At 41.1% G+C, this 18,612-nt stretch overlaps 1 protein-coding gene across 1 annotated transcript in view; it reads left to right on the forward strand.

Annotated features, from left to right (window-relative positions):
* Galnt17 (polypeptide N-acetylgalactosaminyltransferase 17) overlaps positions 1 to 18,612 on the forward strand; it is a 466,429-nt gene that overhangs the window by 159,798 nt on the left and 288,019 nt on the right. Inside the window, exon 2 of the mRNA XM_033765278.1 lies at positions 17,485 to 17,668. Coding sequence (XP_033621169.1) covers positions 17,485 to 17,668 — 184 coding nt within the window. The remainder of the gene's footprint in view (positions 1 to 17,484; positions 17,669 to 18,612) is intronic.

Consider the following 18,612-nt stretch of genomic DNA (forward strand, 5'->3'; position numbering starts at 1 on the left):
GGCTGGGTCCTGACTGGTCATGGATCCTCATAGTGTAAGAGCCCCTGGGCAGTCTCCCAGCATCCATTATCCTCTGTCTCCACCCACAGCTGCTCAGGACTCTGACAGCAGTAGCACTGAGCCATCATTTTATTTTGTTAATTCTCAGTTATGCACTATTGTCACAATTCCTGATTTTTGCTCTATTATTATTATAATTAGCAATAATTATCATTTGATATTTGTAATTATACTTATAGTGATGATAATATTAAGGAAAGCATATAAATAAATTGAATCTGAAGTTGAAGGGCTTCTCCAGACTCCTAGCTGAGCACCTGTAACCCCAGGCTTCCCTGCTGACTCCTCTGGAGAGAGGAGAGGTAGGTGGGGCCACCCTCCCTGCATAATGCATACCCAGGCAGGTTTGCTAGCTTTGCACCTCCGAAGGATGTGACTTTGACCTGTGCATGCTGGGGACAGTGAACTGGGTGCCAGAAAGAAGAGCAATTGGGGCATCCTTTCCTTGCACATTCAGTGCAACTGCTGGAAACAGAAATTGGCATTTCACCATGGGCCTCTTAGGAAGCCCATGTTCTTCTGTAGGTCATTAATTCCCCAGAGGCTTCCAGATCATCTCAGCCAAGAACAATAAATTCAGGATATTTTTCATAGATTATCCCCCAAACTCTGCCTTCAAGGTCATTTCTCAGTCAGGGAAGAGAACTGGCATGCAGAACTGTGTGCCATTTCTTTTGTCCTATCGTATCTGCATGCCTTTCCTTGGAGTACCAGGCCCGAAGAGTTCCTCTTGTTCACCTGCATAAAGCTGCAGCCTGCAGGTGAGCTGGGTGGGGCTGCAAGCCCAGCTGGAGGCTGTGAATCCTCCAAGGCAGCTGAACTGGGAAAGAGTGGAGTCTGAGAAATCTGTTCTGGTCAGATGATGGCTTGGATTCTGGGAATTATAACAGCACAGCTCTAAGGAAACTTGATTTTCTTGTGTGTTACGCACAGAGTTTGGGCCAGGGTATAGAAGGTGTAATGAGGGAGCAAACTTGATGGTATTTAGAGACCAGTGACAGGAGCCCAGTGCTGTGGGCTGCTTTGGGGCATCCCGGGGGAGTTCATATCTCTGCATGTGTTTATTCTGAGCCCAGATCCAAGGAGGGGGATGTGTCCTGTGTGAGTTCAAGGACTGGGCTGGCCCTGGGTGATACTGAGAGTCTCAGGTTTTGTTCAGTTGGTCATTTTCTGTTTATTCAGAGGGTTCTTTTGGATCTGCTGAATCTGTAAGTTCTCTAAGAAGTTGGATTTCATTACTCATAAATCTTATATATAAATCTTAAGCTGGTGTTTATAATGCTGTGTCTGGAAACCCAAAGACAGATCTCTGCATCTTTCTTCTGGTTTTCTGTGGTGCCACAGTTCTCTGAGGTTCTTATCAAGTGTTGCAACCTCACAATTTCCCATCTGTGTGGGTTGCGTGGAACCACGACACCTCTGGAATGAAGGCTGGTGGGGAACTGCAGATTTCACAGACACATTCACACGGCTCTACATTCCTCCTTTATCGATGGATGGGATTTCTCTAGTGTGTCTCCATTCTGTCTCATGTTTTCACACTGGAGCTACAGGGGGAAAAGGTTGGAACCCGAGTGCTGTGAAAGATCTTAGATCATCTTTGGTTCATGGCTGCACGGAATGCTTGCGAGCTCTTAGAAGGGAACAGTCCATAGCCATCAGCTGGACAGGGACAGCAGGACAGATCAGGCCCTAGAGTCTGGGTTTCAGGACTCCCTCAGCTTTAGGCCGATGTTCAAACTGCATCCTGAGATTGCTGAGCTTCCCCGACCTTTTGTTTCAAGGTAATTGTTTTTCCATTGTCATTATTGTTAGACTAGACACATTCTCTGCCTTCTTCAGTAGACTACTTGGAAAATCTGCCCATACCCGTTGCCTTCTCTTCTTTATCCTCTTCTTCTCCTAAATCTCCAAGCTTTGGTTCTCTGAAGTGGATCCCATGAAAAAATCACTGAAGCCTCTGAAGGACCATCTGCAGGGGTCAAGGGATGCCACCATTTCCAGGGTCCCCTTCTACCTATCTTTCAGTTTTTCTTGCTCAACCTTTCTTCTCTTTCTGAACCTGCTTGTTGGAATGGCCATGACTTAGTACTTAGCTTTCCTTTTCCTTGTGTATCTCTTCTGCCTGTGTATTTTTCTCAAGGGACTTAACTCTTACGCTCCATTTAGACACTGATGAATCCCAGTGTTAGATCTCCAACCTGACCTCCTTCCCAAACTCTGTATGATACGTGCTGGTAGCTTCATTGAAATGTCTAACAGGTATACTCAATTTAATTTGGAGGCAGGACATCCCCAGCTCTTTAATTATTGTATTTCTCTCCAAGTTGTTGTTTCCCAGGCTGGGTTTGAACTTGCAGTCCTCCTGACTCAGCCACCCAAAATGCTGGGATTACAGAAGGATCTCTAATTTATTATGTCCCAACCAAGCTCTTGATTCTGTGTCACACCCTCATACCCCCAATCTTTTCCACTTCTCCATAAATGCACCCAAATCCTACATCCTTTGTTACTCAGGCCTAAAATGTCAAGATGAGATATTCTTGAAGCCTCTCTTTTGGATAAGCAGGGGTTTGGGTGATCTGGATCGCATTCCACTGGGGTTGACTCTAATCTGTGAATTGGATCTGGCGGCTCCATTGTCTCTTATCTCCTTTGGATTACTAGACCTCCCAAAACATATTGTCATGATGTCACTAGGATGAAGAGGCCAGAACCAACAATGAAAGGACCTCTCAAGCTTTTGCTGCTGTGGGCAAAAGCAAGTCTCACAGCTAAGTTCAAAGTCAAGGGTGGGGAGGTGCAGTCTGCACTTCCAACATTGATGGTGTGTGGGCCTGTATTCTCATGTCTAGATGTATTTGCTGAACAAAAATCTAAGGTACTACTTCAGAGAAGGGCTTAGAGGAGGATATTTATGGTAAGTAAGTAAGTGATCCTATCAGCAGGGCCTTTTTATGAGAAACTGGATATGTGTGTTAAAACTTTGTGTTGCTTCTGAGTGCTTCTTATAGACTAGGCATTTTTATTATTTCTAGGTTCTATAAATTAGACATGGTGATGGGGTTGGTAGTGGGGTGTGTGTGTGTGTGTGTGTGTGTGTCTGTGTGTCTGTGTGCGCACGCGCTACTGTTGTCTTTGGAGATGAGGAAAGTAGCAGCCTTTTCCCAGGATCATTCATTTTTCTTTTGCTTTACTTGCCCTTATTCTGGTTTCATAATTTATAGGTGTGTAAACCTGGTTTGAAATGCTTAGGAGCAAAGCATTTCAGGTTTCAGAGTAATTTGAGTTTTTTTTAATATTTACATACACATTGCCTGTTAAACATTTCTGATCTGAAAATTCAAAATCTGAAATGCCCTACAATCTAAAACCTATTTGAACATCATCGTGTTGGCACCTAAAAAGTTTCAAATTTCAGAGCCTTTGGATTTTCAAATTAGGAATGCTAACCTGTATGACCAGTATTATTGTCTCTCAGAATCTGTGCATCTAGAGTCATAGAGATAGATGCCTTTTGCAGAACTGGTGAAAGATGGTGCTGTTAACCTGCACCACCCTGCCCTCTCTCTCTTCTTTAGGCCCTGTATTTAGGAATTAAGTCTTGGAAGGTAGTCTTGGGGCATGGAAGGGGAGGAAAGGCAGTTTCCTCAGTGAGCTTTTGGGTCCTGGCAGATTTTGAGCAAGTATAGCACATGTCCGGGCCTTCATTGTCACACACATGTTTGATGCCTGCAGATTTTTCCAGTCGCAGCAGGGTGCTTTCTTCAATCTGGCGTATTTCTGCCCATCCCTAGGTTAGCTTTCTTCTTCCTTGTGTAGCTTTATAAATGATATGAGTCTAAGTGGCACAATTAACCTGTGCAAAGAGTGCCTTCCATCCATCTGATTGTCACCAAACTTTCTTTCCTCTATTTTGTTAGTAATAGTCTTTTTTCCTACATTTTTGGGTATGACCAAGCTGTGATCACTTTCCAACCTAGGGAGATGTATGTGCCCAAGTTTGTTTGGCATCGAGAGTGAGTTTCAGGCCTTTTTTATCCTCTTTCTCACAGTGATAAAATCTGAGAGACCTTTTGTTAAAATCTCACCTGTCTGCCTGAAATGAGGAGATCTGGGTTCTAGATCTACTACCACTACCTTGAATGAGTTTAGAGCTGTGCTGCTTCTTCATCTGGTCTTAATTTTCTTACCTGCTGGTGGTGGAGAGGGGTTTTCTCAGGACCAAATTAAATAATCTTTGTAGAAAGAGTCCAGGAAGTATAAAAGTTCATAATACATGTAAGACATATCATTTTGAATATATCCACAGTTTGAAAATTTATGGACAGTTTGTTCCAAAGGTACTTCAAGCACATAACAATGATTCATATCTCTCAGAACTGCAAATGCTGCATGAACAGTTTGGCTAATGGACAAAAATGTACCTCTGGGCTCCAGGGTCTGCACAAAATCAGAGACCTATTAGTCATATTGCTTTGTCTCCTAGGACAGAATCCAACGATGGATGACCATGTGTCATGAACTGAGTTTTGTCCTCCCAAAATGTGTACATTGAAGCCCTAACTCCCAATGTGATGGTCTTTGAAGGTGTTGACTTTGGAGGTATCTGGGATTAGATCAAGTTGTGAAAGTAGAACATCCCTCATGATGAGATTAGTGCCCTTATAAAGAGGAGGAGGGTCTGGGGGTGTAGCTCAGTGCTTAGCATGCATGAGACCCTGGGTCCAATCACAAACCCTGCCTCCAAAAACCAAAACCAAAACCAAAACCAAACCAAACCAAACCAAACCTTTTTCAAATTTGCTGGAACCTTGGTACTGCAATTCCAGTCCCCATAACTGTGAGAAATAAATGTCTCTGGTTGAATATATCCAGTAGCTGGTGTTTTATTATGGCATCCTGAGTTGTGAGACAAATGGAAGGTTGAAAACATGATCATATTAGGATGAAGGAGTGGATATATGTAGCCTAAAAAAAAAAGATATAAAGAGAGGCCATGGTCATGGAATATTTGAAAATTATGTTCAAGTTTAATGTGTTTCATGATAGATATAGATGAGAGAAGTAATAGAAGAAACAAGCTGTACCTAATTAAAGTTTTACTTTGAACAGATAGACATCATGAACATGCTACCATGAAAGGTGGTAAGCTTTTCATTTTGGGGTGAATGCAGTGCCCTGAGTTGGACTCTGGTGGATTATTGTCCTTATACTCAGGGAATATTTTGTCTACCAAGTAGCAGCTGATGCAGTTAAACTCTTTATTCAAGCTATTAAAGCTAATTTAACCTTTGGACATTGTGTCTGCGAAGCTCTGAGGTTACAAGGCTAGAAAATGTCAACATCCTCATCATCATGATGCAGTTGTCAACAAATGTCAAGATGATCGTGTTAATATATGAACCGGGGAATCAATAATGGTTTGACATGGGTTCGTGGAGCAATGCTTGCCAATCTTTGACTTGTCACCGGGAGATTTTTGCATCAACAGGAGGACTTGGTAGTATATTTGGCCAGCCCAGCTTTTAATGCACTCACTTGTTGTCTTTGCTCATTCAGATATTCATTCTGCATAACATTTATAAGGTGCTCGTGTATATTGAAAAGGTATCACCATGGATTATGAAAGATATAAAGGCTTGCTCCTGTCTGCAAGTGTGAAAAGTCCAGGGTACATGGGGTACATCATGCTGTGGCCGAGATTCCCACTGAAGAGCAGCATCTGACTTTCTGGGTCAGGTATTGTGCAGAAAGTGTCTGCTTGACCATGTTGAGTAGCCATGATGACCAGCAGTGGCCCTGTGTAGCAGTGATGTCTTCGAAGCGTCGGCACAGGGTTAGGACAGCGAGCAAATAAGGATGAAGCACAGCGGCCAGGAGGAGGCTGGGCAGGAAGTTTGTTAACGACCAACTTTGTACAGTTTGCCAAAACTTTGGGATTCTTTTCCGTAGAGAGCACAAAGGCATGCAAGGATTGTCGCAAGTGGGGATCAGAGCTGCGCATCAGAAGAGCTGCCCTGAAGACACGGTTAGGTGGCTGCAGTGACCCAAGTGGACCCGAGCTTACCCGAGGGGTAGCAGAAGTAGAGAGAAGAGGTTTAAGAGATAACAGTGAAGCCATTTGAGGGCTGGGGCCATACCTCAGTGGCAGAGTGTGTGCTTAACACGTGTGAGACCCTGGATTCCGGCTCACAAAAAGTTATGTGAGTAATGAATTCAGAAACAGATTTACACACACATGTATATGTGAATTTTAAAAGATACATGTTTAGCATCTAATACACACATTACTTATCGTAGTGCTTTGTATGTAGTAAGCATTTGTGGACTGAATTAATCATCGTTATTCTTTGATTCCGAAACTGCTCTATCCTCTCTTCCTGCAAATATTAACTTTCTGATTTCATGGCTGTTCGCTCTGTCACCGGCTTCTAAAAAAAGGGTCTTCACTCCCAAGGGCGTGAGAAGGTTGGCAATGAATAAACACGGAAGCTGTGTTCCCTGTTGAGGGTGTGACTTTCTGACTGTAAGTTTTATCAGCTTCCAAATGTGTCAGCGTCGAGTGGGATTGATCAAGGACATCGATCTGCATGCAGGAGGAGCTGGGGCTCTGAAGACAGCTCTTCTCCCCCGCAGCCCAGCTGACGCCTTGCGCTGGCTGCGTGCATGCGTGGTTGCGTGCTTTCGACTTTGCAAGCCTGAGCTTGGATACTTTGCTGTGTGCTAGGCTGGGACTCTGGATGAGGTAAGGAGCTCTAAGAGCTGAGGAGGCACCAGATACCTTCAGCCGCCGTCTATGTCTCTCCTGGGGTTTGTGTGCTATGCACCCCTACCGCCTGAAAGAATGGTGCTGGTTATCTGTAAACTCCCGAGTTTAGACTGTAACCCCAGAGAAAATCACATCCTGACTTGGACAGAGGGAGTTTGGCGGGCGGCTCGGGGTTGATTTACAACCAGAACTCTTTATTTTTCGCCACAATGATGGAACCATTGTAGCTCAAGCTGAGTCTGCTACAGCTGTGGCTGTGATTTATACTGCTGAGTGACTCCCAAGCAAGGGACCTCAGGGGGTTCTGGGCTCCATGAGGGACAGATGAGTTGCTCTGCCATCTGCGCAAGCAAAAGTGCTGCTCGCTCTGCTGAGCGAGAAAGGCATTTCTAAAATTTCAGATAGAAGTTAGTTATATATATATATATATATCCCCCTCCAGTGGTCAAACCTCTCTAATGATGACTGCTTTATTTTCTAATATGACATAAAACAGTACTCCTCATTTCTCTCCCTCTCTCTCTCTCTCTCTCTCTCTCTCACTCTCTCTCTCTCTCTTTTAATCTAGCTGGATGTGGTGGCTTAGATGTATAACCCCAGCACTCTGAAGCTGAGAATATAGGATTGCAAGTTTGAGCCCAGCCTGGGTACCTTAGCAACTTACAGAGAAACTGTCTCAAAATAAAGGCAAAAGAGATGAGGTAGTAGTTCAGTTCAAAGGTCCTAGGATCATTCCCCAGTACTTAAAAAAAAAAAAAAAAGTCAACTTTTCTCACTTCTGTATTCTTCTGAGTTAATTTTAGAGCCCTATGTTATCTTCCAGAAAATAAAATCCCATTTGAAATTATGTTAAAACTGCATTAAGGGGCTGGGGATTTAGCTCCGTGGTTCTGGCACCTACCTCACAAGTGCAAGGACCTGAGTTCTATCTCTGGTACAAAAAACAAAACAAAACAAATAAACATTAAAAGGAGGAGTTATATTTTGTATTATTAATCTTTATAATAGTTCATGTTCTGATGAAAAGTTCCTCCTACCATTTTTTTTTCAGATTTTTAGTTGCTAGCTTTAATCCAAGTAAAATTCCACTTTGGCAAATAGAATCAATACAAACAAACAAACAAAAAAATCACAAAACTATTCTTATTATTTAAATTGCATTGTTTGATACCACTTTTATTTTACCCCTTCTAGTAAAGTTTTTTGATCTTCTTGGTTATTTTTAGGCATCCTTTGTTCCTTTTATAAATAGATTTTTTTAATGTTACCTATTCAAGTTGGTTATTGCTGGAATCAAATCACTTGTTAGCACGAGATCCCTATTTACTTCTCCCAGGCATCCCAACTTCCTGACTCCTTTCTTGTATCACCCAGTAACATTTATTTCATGGATGTGGCAGTCTCAAGGGTCACTGGTACCCTTTTTGTGCCACAGCAGAAGGCTTTTCTCAGGCTTGATTTCTCTGTGACAGTCTCTTAGTGTAGATTCTTTTATTTTATGAATATACATATACTACAATAGTCTGACCTACTTTAGATGTTTTTTTTCTTGAATATTAATTTTCTTTGTTAAAGTCAGCTGTTCACTTTGTAGAAAAGGCTTCGAGCTTCATCTGCAGATCTAGTCTCTGTTTATCCATAAACTCAGCAGTTCTTTAGAACGTTTTCTGTGTTAGGCACTGGGTATGACCATGTCCTCTCACCTCTCTCTTTCTGTCACTCATACCAGGGATTGAACCCAGGGCCTTTGCACTGAGCTACGCCCCCAATCATTTTTTATGTTTATTTTCAGACAGGGTCTTGATAAGTTGTTGAATTGCCCAGTCTGGGCTTGAACTTGCAAGCTTCCTGCCTCAGCCCCCTGGAGTGCTGCACTTGCAGGCATCCTCTTCCTTATGGAGGGTACATAGACATGGTACCCTGCCCTGAGTGTCTTTAGTTATGCTGTACTGGCTGCCTGGATGTTCTGAGTTGATTCATAATGTTTCCTTTTCACAGTCATTTTAATTTAGGGGAAGAATCTGAAGTCACATGGTATGCGATCCAGTGAATAATGTGGCTGAGAACACACTGTCTTGATTTTTGTGTGTCTGTTTTTCCCATGGTTGGCATTGTGGTCAGCAGTCACAGTCACTGTATTTTTTTTAATCACATTGTGTAAAGTGGACTTCAGAACGCAAGAAGAGGACTTCCGGAATTGCCTCACAAAGTGGCAACGATGATGGAGTAAGAGGGAGGATTTTGAGAGGGGACTCATGGCAATAAATGTTTTACTGTAATACATTTTTAAATTTAAATACATAGTGTATGGTTTGATTACCTCTTTATATGTGGTATGAAGTGTTAACCTCAATCTGTTTTTCCTACATTTATCTTCAACTTCTTGCACACAGTGCCTCTTGGCTTTGTTGTCTTCAGCAAACTAATACAGGAGGCAGAGCCTTAAGGAGAAAAAGCAATGATTTGTCTTCCCAGGTCTGGTGCCAAACAGTCAGCTGCTCTCTTCCCTCTCTCCTGCTTTGCTGCTTCTCCTTCCCCTTTGCCATGTGACTTCCAGGCTTCCAAGTTCACATCCATATGCACAGACAGCAACTGTTTTTGGCCAGCTTGCAAGGAGCACCTTCAGAAAAGCTTTCGTGGGTGCATGGAGTCATCCCAACTTGCTTCAGTGACATATTTTCCTGGCTGAGACTGGCTTGAGCTTTGTCATTGGATTTGAACTCTTATCTATGTTTGCCAAGAATTTCCAGGGCCTGCTAAGTAAGCACATTAAAATGCTAGAGAAAATTTTTGCTGCTTTGTTGCACCTTTCTGGCAGAAGAAATTGGGGGGAAAATAGGAGCACATGGACCACGAAATATATAATTCATAGTTGTCACATCGCACTGTGAGGAGCAATCTTTTTAGAGGCTGCTAAGTGGGTACCTTTCATAGTGGAAGAAATAATACTACAAAAAAGAGAAAAAGGAAATCTCACCAGGAACCATCATCTCCTGTGTGTTTTTGGTAAGATTAGCACGCATTCCTTGTCTTAATTTCTGTGCTGTCATATCCAAAATCCCCTCACTGGCCCCGCTACCTGCATTGGGAAGGTTGCCCATGGGAGCATGCTGGATAAAGTTGCATTTTAGCTCTGAGGTGGAAATTAATGACTTGAGGTTGGAAGCTGTCTACTGAAACCAAACAAAAGAAATGCTGTATTGTCAATGAAGAAAAAGACAAGCTAACCAAACTACATAGATGAAAGAAACATCAGATGTTTCCCATCCACTCTGCTGAGTTAAGTGAAAGATCAGCTCTGGCCCATTCAGATAGTCTCTTTCCTTGACCTTTGGTGTCTTGGGTCTGTTTTCTACTGTAAATCGTACAGTGCCACCAACTGCATAAAGCAGAGTTTTATTTTGGCTCATGGTTCTGGTCTGAAGTTGCAGGGCCAGATTTCACGATGGCTTTCTTGCCGGCAGATTCTGAGATGGCACAGGGCATCATAGTGCAAGAGACAGCAGTGTGGGAAGGAAATAACCATTTACAGTAGACTCATTTCTGAGCTAAGCCATTAGTCCAGTGATAGCAAACTTTTAGAGAGCAGTGCCCACACTGCAAACCTTATTTATCGCAAAGTGCCAACATGGCTAGTAAACCTGAATACTGAGGTTGCAGTTTAGGAAAAAACTCATGTGTTAACATCCTTTGTCTTAAAAACAAATAGCATGTGCCATGGGTTTGCCACCACTGCATCTGCCCAGGAGTCCATAAATAGCATAAACGGATTAACTCATTTGTGAGGGCCGAGTCCTGATTACTTCTTGAAGGTCTCACTTGTCAATATTCCTTAAAGAGGGGACATAGCATATTCAGTCTCACAGCACTTGGTGCCCCTTCTGGCGAGAAAACCGGAGACTGAGTTGGAAACTTAAGAAAAATAGAAACAGGTACTGGGAAAGGAGAAGAGAAAATACAAAATAAGTGAAAAGAAAAAAGAAGAAAAAGAAGGCAAATACGAGCAGGATAAAAAGGGAGAAAGGAACAGAAAGAAAAGAGGAAGAGGGAGAGGAGGATGCAGTTAGTAGTCTCTAGCATTGTTTAGGTTATTCAGTATTTGATACATCCTGATAATATATCTTATTATTACATATACATCTTATTACATATATATCTTATTAGTATTACATATATATATATCTTATTATTGTTACATAGCTGGATCCACCCCCTTCTTAGTGGAGCATCACTGGGTTCTTTTTGTGTATCTTTCTCTATCCATACTTAATTCATTCTCTTTTTTCTTTTTTGCTGCCCTTCATAATTTTACTGCATGAGTTTATATTTCTAAATTATACTTTGATGAGTGGGTCAGATTTGGTATGGATGGAATTATATCCTTTCAGTTTGCTTTACGTTACATCTGTGAGATCCACCTACGTGGCACGTGTACCTGCAGTGCAATCATGTTCACTGTTGTATAGTATTTCTTCTTAGGAGTATGCTACCATGTACTTCATAGGTCATCATATTGTCAATGCTGGATGCTTCATTTCTATAAAATTTCCTGGATTGAGTAATTTTTTTTAGCACCTTTGTGTGTGTGTGTGTGTGTGTGTGTGTTTGTACGTATACGCACACATACTTTTGTTCTTGTGTTTGTTCAGAGAGATTGGGGCATTGGGAAGTGTTTCCTGTTCTGTCTGCATCACTTCTGGATGGTGAAATAATTAATTCCTCTGAGCATCTGTATCTTCAGCTCTCAAGTGATCATGGTCCTATCTACTTTGCTCACCTAATAGAAAAACAGTTGTAGAAGCGTTTCTTAAAATTTAAAGCCTACACAGTAATCAATGGGTAAAGATAGATAAATGGATAAATAGGTTATAAAGACAAATGGCGAGTGTCACTGTGTGGTTCTGATTAAGATGTTTCTCCGTTCCTCAATCTCAGTTCCTTGAAGTCTTGAGATTCACATTCAATGTTAAGAGAGCCGGCATGCCAGGTGGAAAAGAAGTTTTGAAGGATGCAGTTCCTCCTCTACATTTGGTGGAAATACCATTTGTCCCCACCTGCCAGATGTGCACCTATGAATTTAACCAACAGTGGGTAGAAAATAACTGGGAAAAAAAAACAATAAAAAGCAACGCCACAAAAAATACAGATAAAACAATACAGACTATAGGTATGTAGATAGAGTTATATTCTATTAGGTATGATAAGCAATCTAGAGATTATTTTAAATATATGGAATGATATATGCAGGTTCCATGCAAATTCTGTATCATGTTATATAAAGTCTGAAACCAACTTCCCACAGATGCAGAAGGACCAGAATGACCACAGGCAGAGACACTGGCTGAGCACTATTTGTTGTTTTGAAGCAGAAAGAAGTGAGAACCCCAGACAGATGACTCTTAACAGAAAGATAGAAGCAAAAAGCCACTTTTAATGCCAGCGGCTCAGTGAGTAACTCCTGTCAGTTTCCAGAGCCTGGAATAGAAGTTTGTGCTTCCTTATATACCTCTTTTTACATCTGTGGAGCTTAATCCCATTGGAGTTTCCCTGGGAATAGAGAAAGCAGGATTTACACAAAGCAGAGGAGTAGAGAGGCAGAGAGCAAAGAGTTCTGGCAGGACTTTCTGAGTCCCTTACGCTCCTATGGTGACAGATTACAGAAGTTGTTGTGGCTACTCAGGTACATTCTACAAAGTTACCTAGTTAACCCATAGTTGCCTAACAACACAGTTAACTGATAGTTGCCTGATTCCATATGGAGGGGTGGTCTCATCTCTCAGTTTACATGATGGTCTCTGACAGACCCCTCTGGCTTGGCTTCACTTTTCTTTTCCTTTTTTTAACTAAAAATGGAACTCAGGGCCTTCATACTGAACTACACCCCCCTTTAAAATATTCTATATTTATGTTATTCCAAAACAGGATCTTGCTAAATTAGTAAGTTGTCCAGGCTGGGATTGAACTTAACATCCTTCTGCCTCAGCCTCCCCCAAACTCTTCCTTCTCTTTGGCCACTTCTCAATTTCCTCCTCTTTGACCACTGCCACCAGTGCCTTAAACAAGGTCCTACCACATCTTGCACATGCTATTGCAAGAACTCTGGGACTGGCCCCATTTTCTGTCATAGCCCATATTTAGTCCTCATTTATATTTCTATAGAGAGAATCCAGATCTTATCTGTCTTTACCAGCTATGGAACTTTAAAAAGTGCCTAAGCTGATCAGAGATTTAGATCTGTGGCTATGCTGCCTGCCTCACAAGCACAAGGTCCTGAGTTTGATCCCCAGTAGCAAAAAAGAAAAAAAAAAGTGTCTAAGTTGGGAGTGGTGGTGCCCACCTATAATTTCAGCATTCTGGGAGAATCTCAAGTTCGACTCCCATCTGGACAACTTAGAGACTCTGTCTCAAAACAAAAAAGCTGGGGATGTATCTCTGTGCATAGGACTTGGGTTCAATTCCCAGCGCAACAAAACAGAACTGAAGTTCCTGCATTTTCAGATTCAGTATCCTCATTTATAAAGTAGAGATAAGAGAGATCATAAGATCTCAAGAGTACATGAAACAGACTGCAGTATATGTAAAGCACTGTGCGTTGTTCCCAGAACACAGTAGGTGATCTATAAATGCAGTTGTCATTGCTGTTGCTAGCTAGGGCCTGTCTTTGTGCTCTCTGCCACCTGGATGAAATCCATCAGGTACGTGTGAAATCAAGGGAACCAGGATCATAGACTTTTTTGGGTCCTGGGCACTTGTATCTTCCCAGGATCTTTCTTCTCCCTCTAAAAAGTAAAAAATTAAATTTCATAGCTATGTATTCTGATTTATAAAAGAAACTTAGACATTTTTCTGGGCCCTTGAAGGAACCCTCAGCTCTGGGCATTGTTACCTACTGTGACAGCTACATGTGTCCTTCCTGCAGGGAACATGACCTTCCATCTCCAGGGTTGCTGGAGTTGTCTCCACGATTCCTGTTAGGCTCTCCCTCCCTCCCTTCTTTTTTTCCTTTCTTCCTTTTATTTGGCTATGTATGTGTCACTCATTTTTGTTCTTTCGATAATTATTGTTTTCCTTGAGTTTCTTGTCTGTTTAACTCCTTCACTGAAAGTCTCCTTTGCCCATTTTAATTTTAATTTTAAGACAATGTCTTGACAGGTCACTAAGTTGCCCAGTCTGGGTGCCAATTTGTGATCTTCCTTCTGGACTTCTGAGAGTGCTGGGATTACAGGTGTGCACCACCATGCCGAGTTTAGAAAAAAATTTTAACTGCCAAAATATGTGGGTACTTTATGGCATTTCTGGACTTATTATTGATCTTTACTCCAGATAGATGTCCTACAGGATAGTTTGAGGCTTTCTTCGTGGTGTGCCAATTGTTTCAGTGTTCCGTGTTCCCTTAAAGGTAATGTGTGCTTTCTGGAAAGTCAGGTGTAGGGCCCAGTAGATCCAAATTCTTGATCTTGTGGTTCAGTTCCTTTCTGTTGTTACTAAATTTCTGTCCTTCTGATCTGTTGAGTGCCAAGGGATGGGTTAATATTTCTTACTATCATTGTGTATTTGTTGATTTCTCTTTTTAAGGAGTTCTGTTTTTGCAGCATGTATTTTGAAGCTGAATGGTAGCTGTTAAGTGCGTGATAGTTTATAATTCCTTAGAGCTTCCTGCCAGATTGTTATTTGTATCATTTTGCAATTATTTTATTACTCCTATAAAGCCATTGCCTTAAAGTCTATTTATCTAATGTTAATATAACTACCCCACTTGTCTTTGGGTTAGTATTTGCCTTCATACATTTTATTTATGTTTCCATTCTATTTTTTAATATTCGTTGTCTTAGTTTCCTGTAGTTCCATACAAATTACTACAAATTTGGTGACTTAAAACAACAAAAATCTATTCTCTTGCAGGTCCTAGAGGTTAGAAATCTGAAATCCAGGTGTGTGTGTGTGTGTGTGTGTGTGCGTGCGCGTGCGCGCGCACTGGGTATTGAACCCAGGGCCTTCCTACTGAGCTACATCCCTGGCCCTTAATAAATTTTTTAAAAACATTTTTGAAATAGGGTCTCATTAAATCACTAAGTTGCCCAGGCTGAGCTTGAACTTGTAATCCTCCTGTCTCAGCCTCTCAGAATGCTGGGGTTATAGGCAGAGGTCTAAATTTTTACAGAGATTTCAGTTTCAATTATATTCCTCTAGAGGACTAGAGTTCCTTATTCTGTGCATGCCTGAGCTCTAAAACTCAACCTTTAGTTAATGAGCAACCCCACCTTCCTTCTCTCTCAGCAGACATGGTCTCAATTCTGGTGTTAACTTATCTCTGAGCATTTCCCTTTCTTGCAAGCTCAGCTATGCAGTGTACACAATTCATAATTATTTTATGGATCATTTCTGTGTTGGACTGGACATTTTTTATGATGGTCAGCTCCTTTTTTTGCTGCAAATGCAATTGTCCATCACACCAGGGTTTTTAAAAACTAACTTCATTGAGGATTTTATATATCCCATATGATTCATCTACTTAAAAATGTACAGCTGAGTGGGCTTTAGTATGTGAACAAAGTCATGTAACCATAACCACAATATAACTCTAAAACATTTCTAGCATCCCAAAATGAAAACCCATACACATTAACAGTCAATTCCCAGGGCCAGGGATTTAGCTCAGTGGTTCTGCCACCTGCCTCGAAAGCACAAGGTCCTGAGTTTGATCCCTGGTACCAAAAACAACAACAAAAGCAAAAGTAATTCCCACTTCCTCCCCAATTCCCCTTAACCCTGAGCAACCAGTAAGCTACTTTCTGGCCTTATAGATTTATTTAGTTTATATATCACATATAAACAGACTCAGACCATGTGGTCTTTTTTGACCAGCATGGTTTACCTGACAGTATTTTCCAGATTCATCCAGGTTGTAGCATGAGCCACTACTTCATTCTTTGTTTTTCCTAAATATCCCATTGGAGGGATATATCATAATTGGTTTCTCCATTCACTGCTTGATGGACATTTCACAAATAGAAATAAGATTGCTCTGAGCATTTGTTTTCAAGTTTTTGTGTGGAATTGCTGGGAATGGAATGCTGGGTCACATGGTGACTATGTTTGGCACCTTGAAGAACTGCCATCCCCTCTTCCAAGTGGCTAGTCCATTTTACATCCCATTGGTAACTGCTTTTGTAAAACCAAGCACAGGTGTTTGTACTTGACACAGGAAGTGTTTTGAGCCTGATTGAGATGACATTATTGGAGTATTTTGTTATACACTGAGGTGGAGTGTGACACTGAAGATAAGGAATCAAGCCAGGTGTGGTGGTGCATGCCTCTAATCCCAGTTATCTTGGAGGCTGAGGCAGGAGGACTGTAAATTCGAGCCCAACCTGGACAATTTAGTGACTTAGACTCTGTTTCAATATAAAACATATAACGGGCTGGGGATATAGTTCAGTGTAGAGGCTCTGAACCCATTGCTGCCAAAGTTAAAGTAAGATGTATAAAATAAAATAAAGACAGTGAACCAGGTAGGAAATGTTGGCTAGTCTAATTCTTAGCTGATGGGGTCTGTATGGGAAGGTGGCAGGATGAAAAGGTTAGGATTCGTAAAGTACGTGTTGAACTATGGAAACAGATCTCAGGCAGAAGAAAGATGTTCATCTGAGATCCTACTCTGACCCACTTGCCTAACCTTTGCTTTTGGTCTTGATGTTATAGAAAATACATTTCTGTTTTCAGACAAACAGGCCTTGCTGTTGTATGATAGGGAGGCACCTGACCTGAGCAGATTAGGTGGCTTTTAACTTCCTAGGATGTCTTCCTGGGAGGTCTGGGTCCTCCTTTGCTCTCTAGACTGTCCACTATTTAAAGCCTCTGTTTATATCTCTGATTCATACTCATCCTGCCAATGGAATCAAAGAAATGCTGGGTATTGGACATAGATAAACTGGTGTGTGTGTGTGTGTGTGTGTGCACGCATGTGCGTGTGTTGTGTGTGTATACACTGAGTAGCTGGAACATTTAAAATGGCAAAAGGGAATGAAAGCCGTAACAACCAAAGTTTCCTAGCTAACTATTTCTCATAACTATAGGATTTAAAAATTGCCCATCAAGCTGTTTATCATCTAATGGAACAAGAGGTGCAAAACTGCTGCCATTCTGGAAACGTGATTTGCTCAGGCGGCTTATTACAGAGGCCTTCTACTTTACTTCACATTTACGTTTTTTTTTTTTTTCTTTGTGATTTATTCGCTAGCATTTTGTATTGCCTTTGGCCATTCAGATGAAATTTAAATAAAACCATTAGGTAAAGATCCATGTCAGGCTGTTGCATGCTTTGAACTTGTGATACAATCAATCTGCACGGCTATTCTCCGTTTAAATGAAACACAATCCCCTGGCAGTTACTGTTATTTGCTGCTGTGACTCTGATGTACCAGGTTTTTTCTGACAGGCCCAACCTTACTGTGATTGCCCCATGGAGGAAGGAAACTGGCATAAATAATAGTCCCAATTTGTCCCATTTTGTGTGTCCCTCTTTGCCTTCCTTTTCCCATGTCGGTTGGTCTCTGCTGTTTGTTGTCCCCCATCCCATCTCAGTTCCCAGATTGAGTGCCACATCCTGGTAGGATACTTTTCAAATAATTCTTTCTCCTCTCTATTTCTAGGTTTATCCAAATCCCTTGGGCTCATTGAAGGTTACGGTGGACGGGGCAGAGGGGGTCTTCCTGCTACCCTTTCCCCAGCAGAAGAAGAAAAAGCCAAGGGACCCCATGAGAAGTATGGCTACAATTCCTACCTCAGTGAAAAAATTTCACTGGATCGTTCCATTCCGGATTATCGTCCCACCAAGTAAGTTCTGGTTCAGTCATTCGGATGTGCTTGCTTGGTCATATGGATGGGTCACACTGTGACATTTTCTCATTTGAAACTAACCTGGGAAAATCACTCAGTCTCTTCCATAATCAGTCAACCAAGAACTGTTGCTTATGAAATATTAGCTAAATAAAAATATTAAATTGTTTTCACAGTGATCCAGAAACGTACAGAAAAGTTCTCCATACATAAAGTTTACATTTAAATATATCACCATAATCACATTACCTAAAGGCAATAACTATTAAAGTTTTAGTATATTGAGTCCAGTTTTTTTCAGATTGTGAGCCTTTGAAATATTGCTTTTATGTTTTTTGTTTGACATCATAGGGCTTTTTTATGTTATTAATTATAATCATTATTTCCAGTATTGGAAATTTCAATTACTTTCAGTTTTTCATTATTATATATATAACATTAATCGGGCCAGGGATTTAGCTCAGTGGTTCTGCCACCTGCCTTACAAACACAAGGTCCCAAGTTCAATCCTCGGTACCAAAAAAAAAGGAGAAGGCTGTATATAATATTAATCAATATGTTTTTTCTTATTCACATGTGTATTGATTTGGTATTTATTTTCCTAATCCACAGTTCTAAAGGTATAATCTTTTTGTCACAGTTTAAAAAATATTTTTGAAGGCTCCAGAAACATACACTTTTTTTTTCAAGAATGTATAGAAACTTATAGGAGAATTTTACTAGACCCAATACTGAGTATTAGCATTTAAAAACTGCTTTTCCAGGGCCAGGGATTTAGCTTAGTGGTGCTACCACTTGCCTCACAAGCACAAGGTCCCGAGTTTGATCCCCAAGACCAAAAAGAAATAAAATATTAAAATAAAAATAAAAACTGCTTTTCCAAGTTGATAGGTGAGGAAGTATATTCTGTTATTGTTAGGTGTATGCTTTTGTTATTTTAA

The sequence above is a fragment of the Fukomys damarensis genome, unplaced genomic scaffold, assembly GCF_012274545.1.
Source record: "Fukomys damarensis isolate Sample0158 unplaced genomic scaffold, DMR_v1.0_HiC HiC_scaffold_17, whole genome shotgun sequence".
NCBI lineage: Eukaryota > Metazoa > Chordata > Mammalia > Rodentia > Bathyergidae > Fukomys > Fukomys damarensis.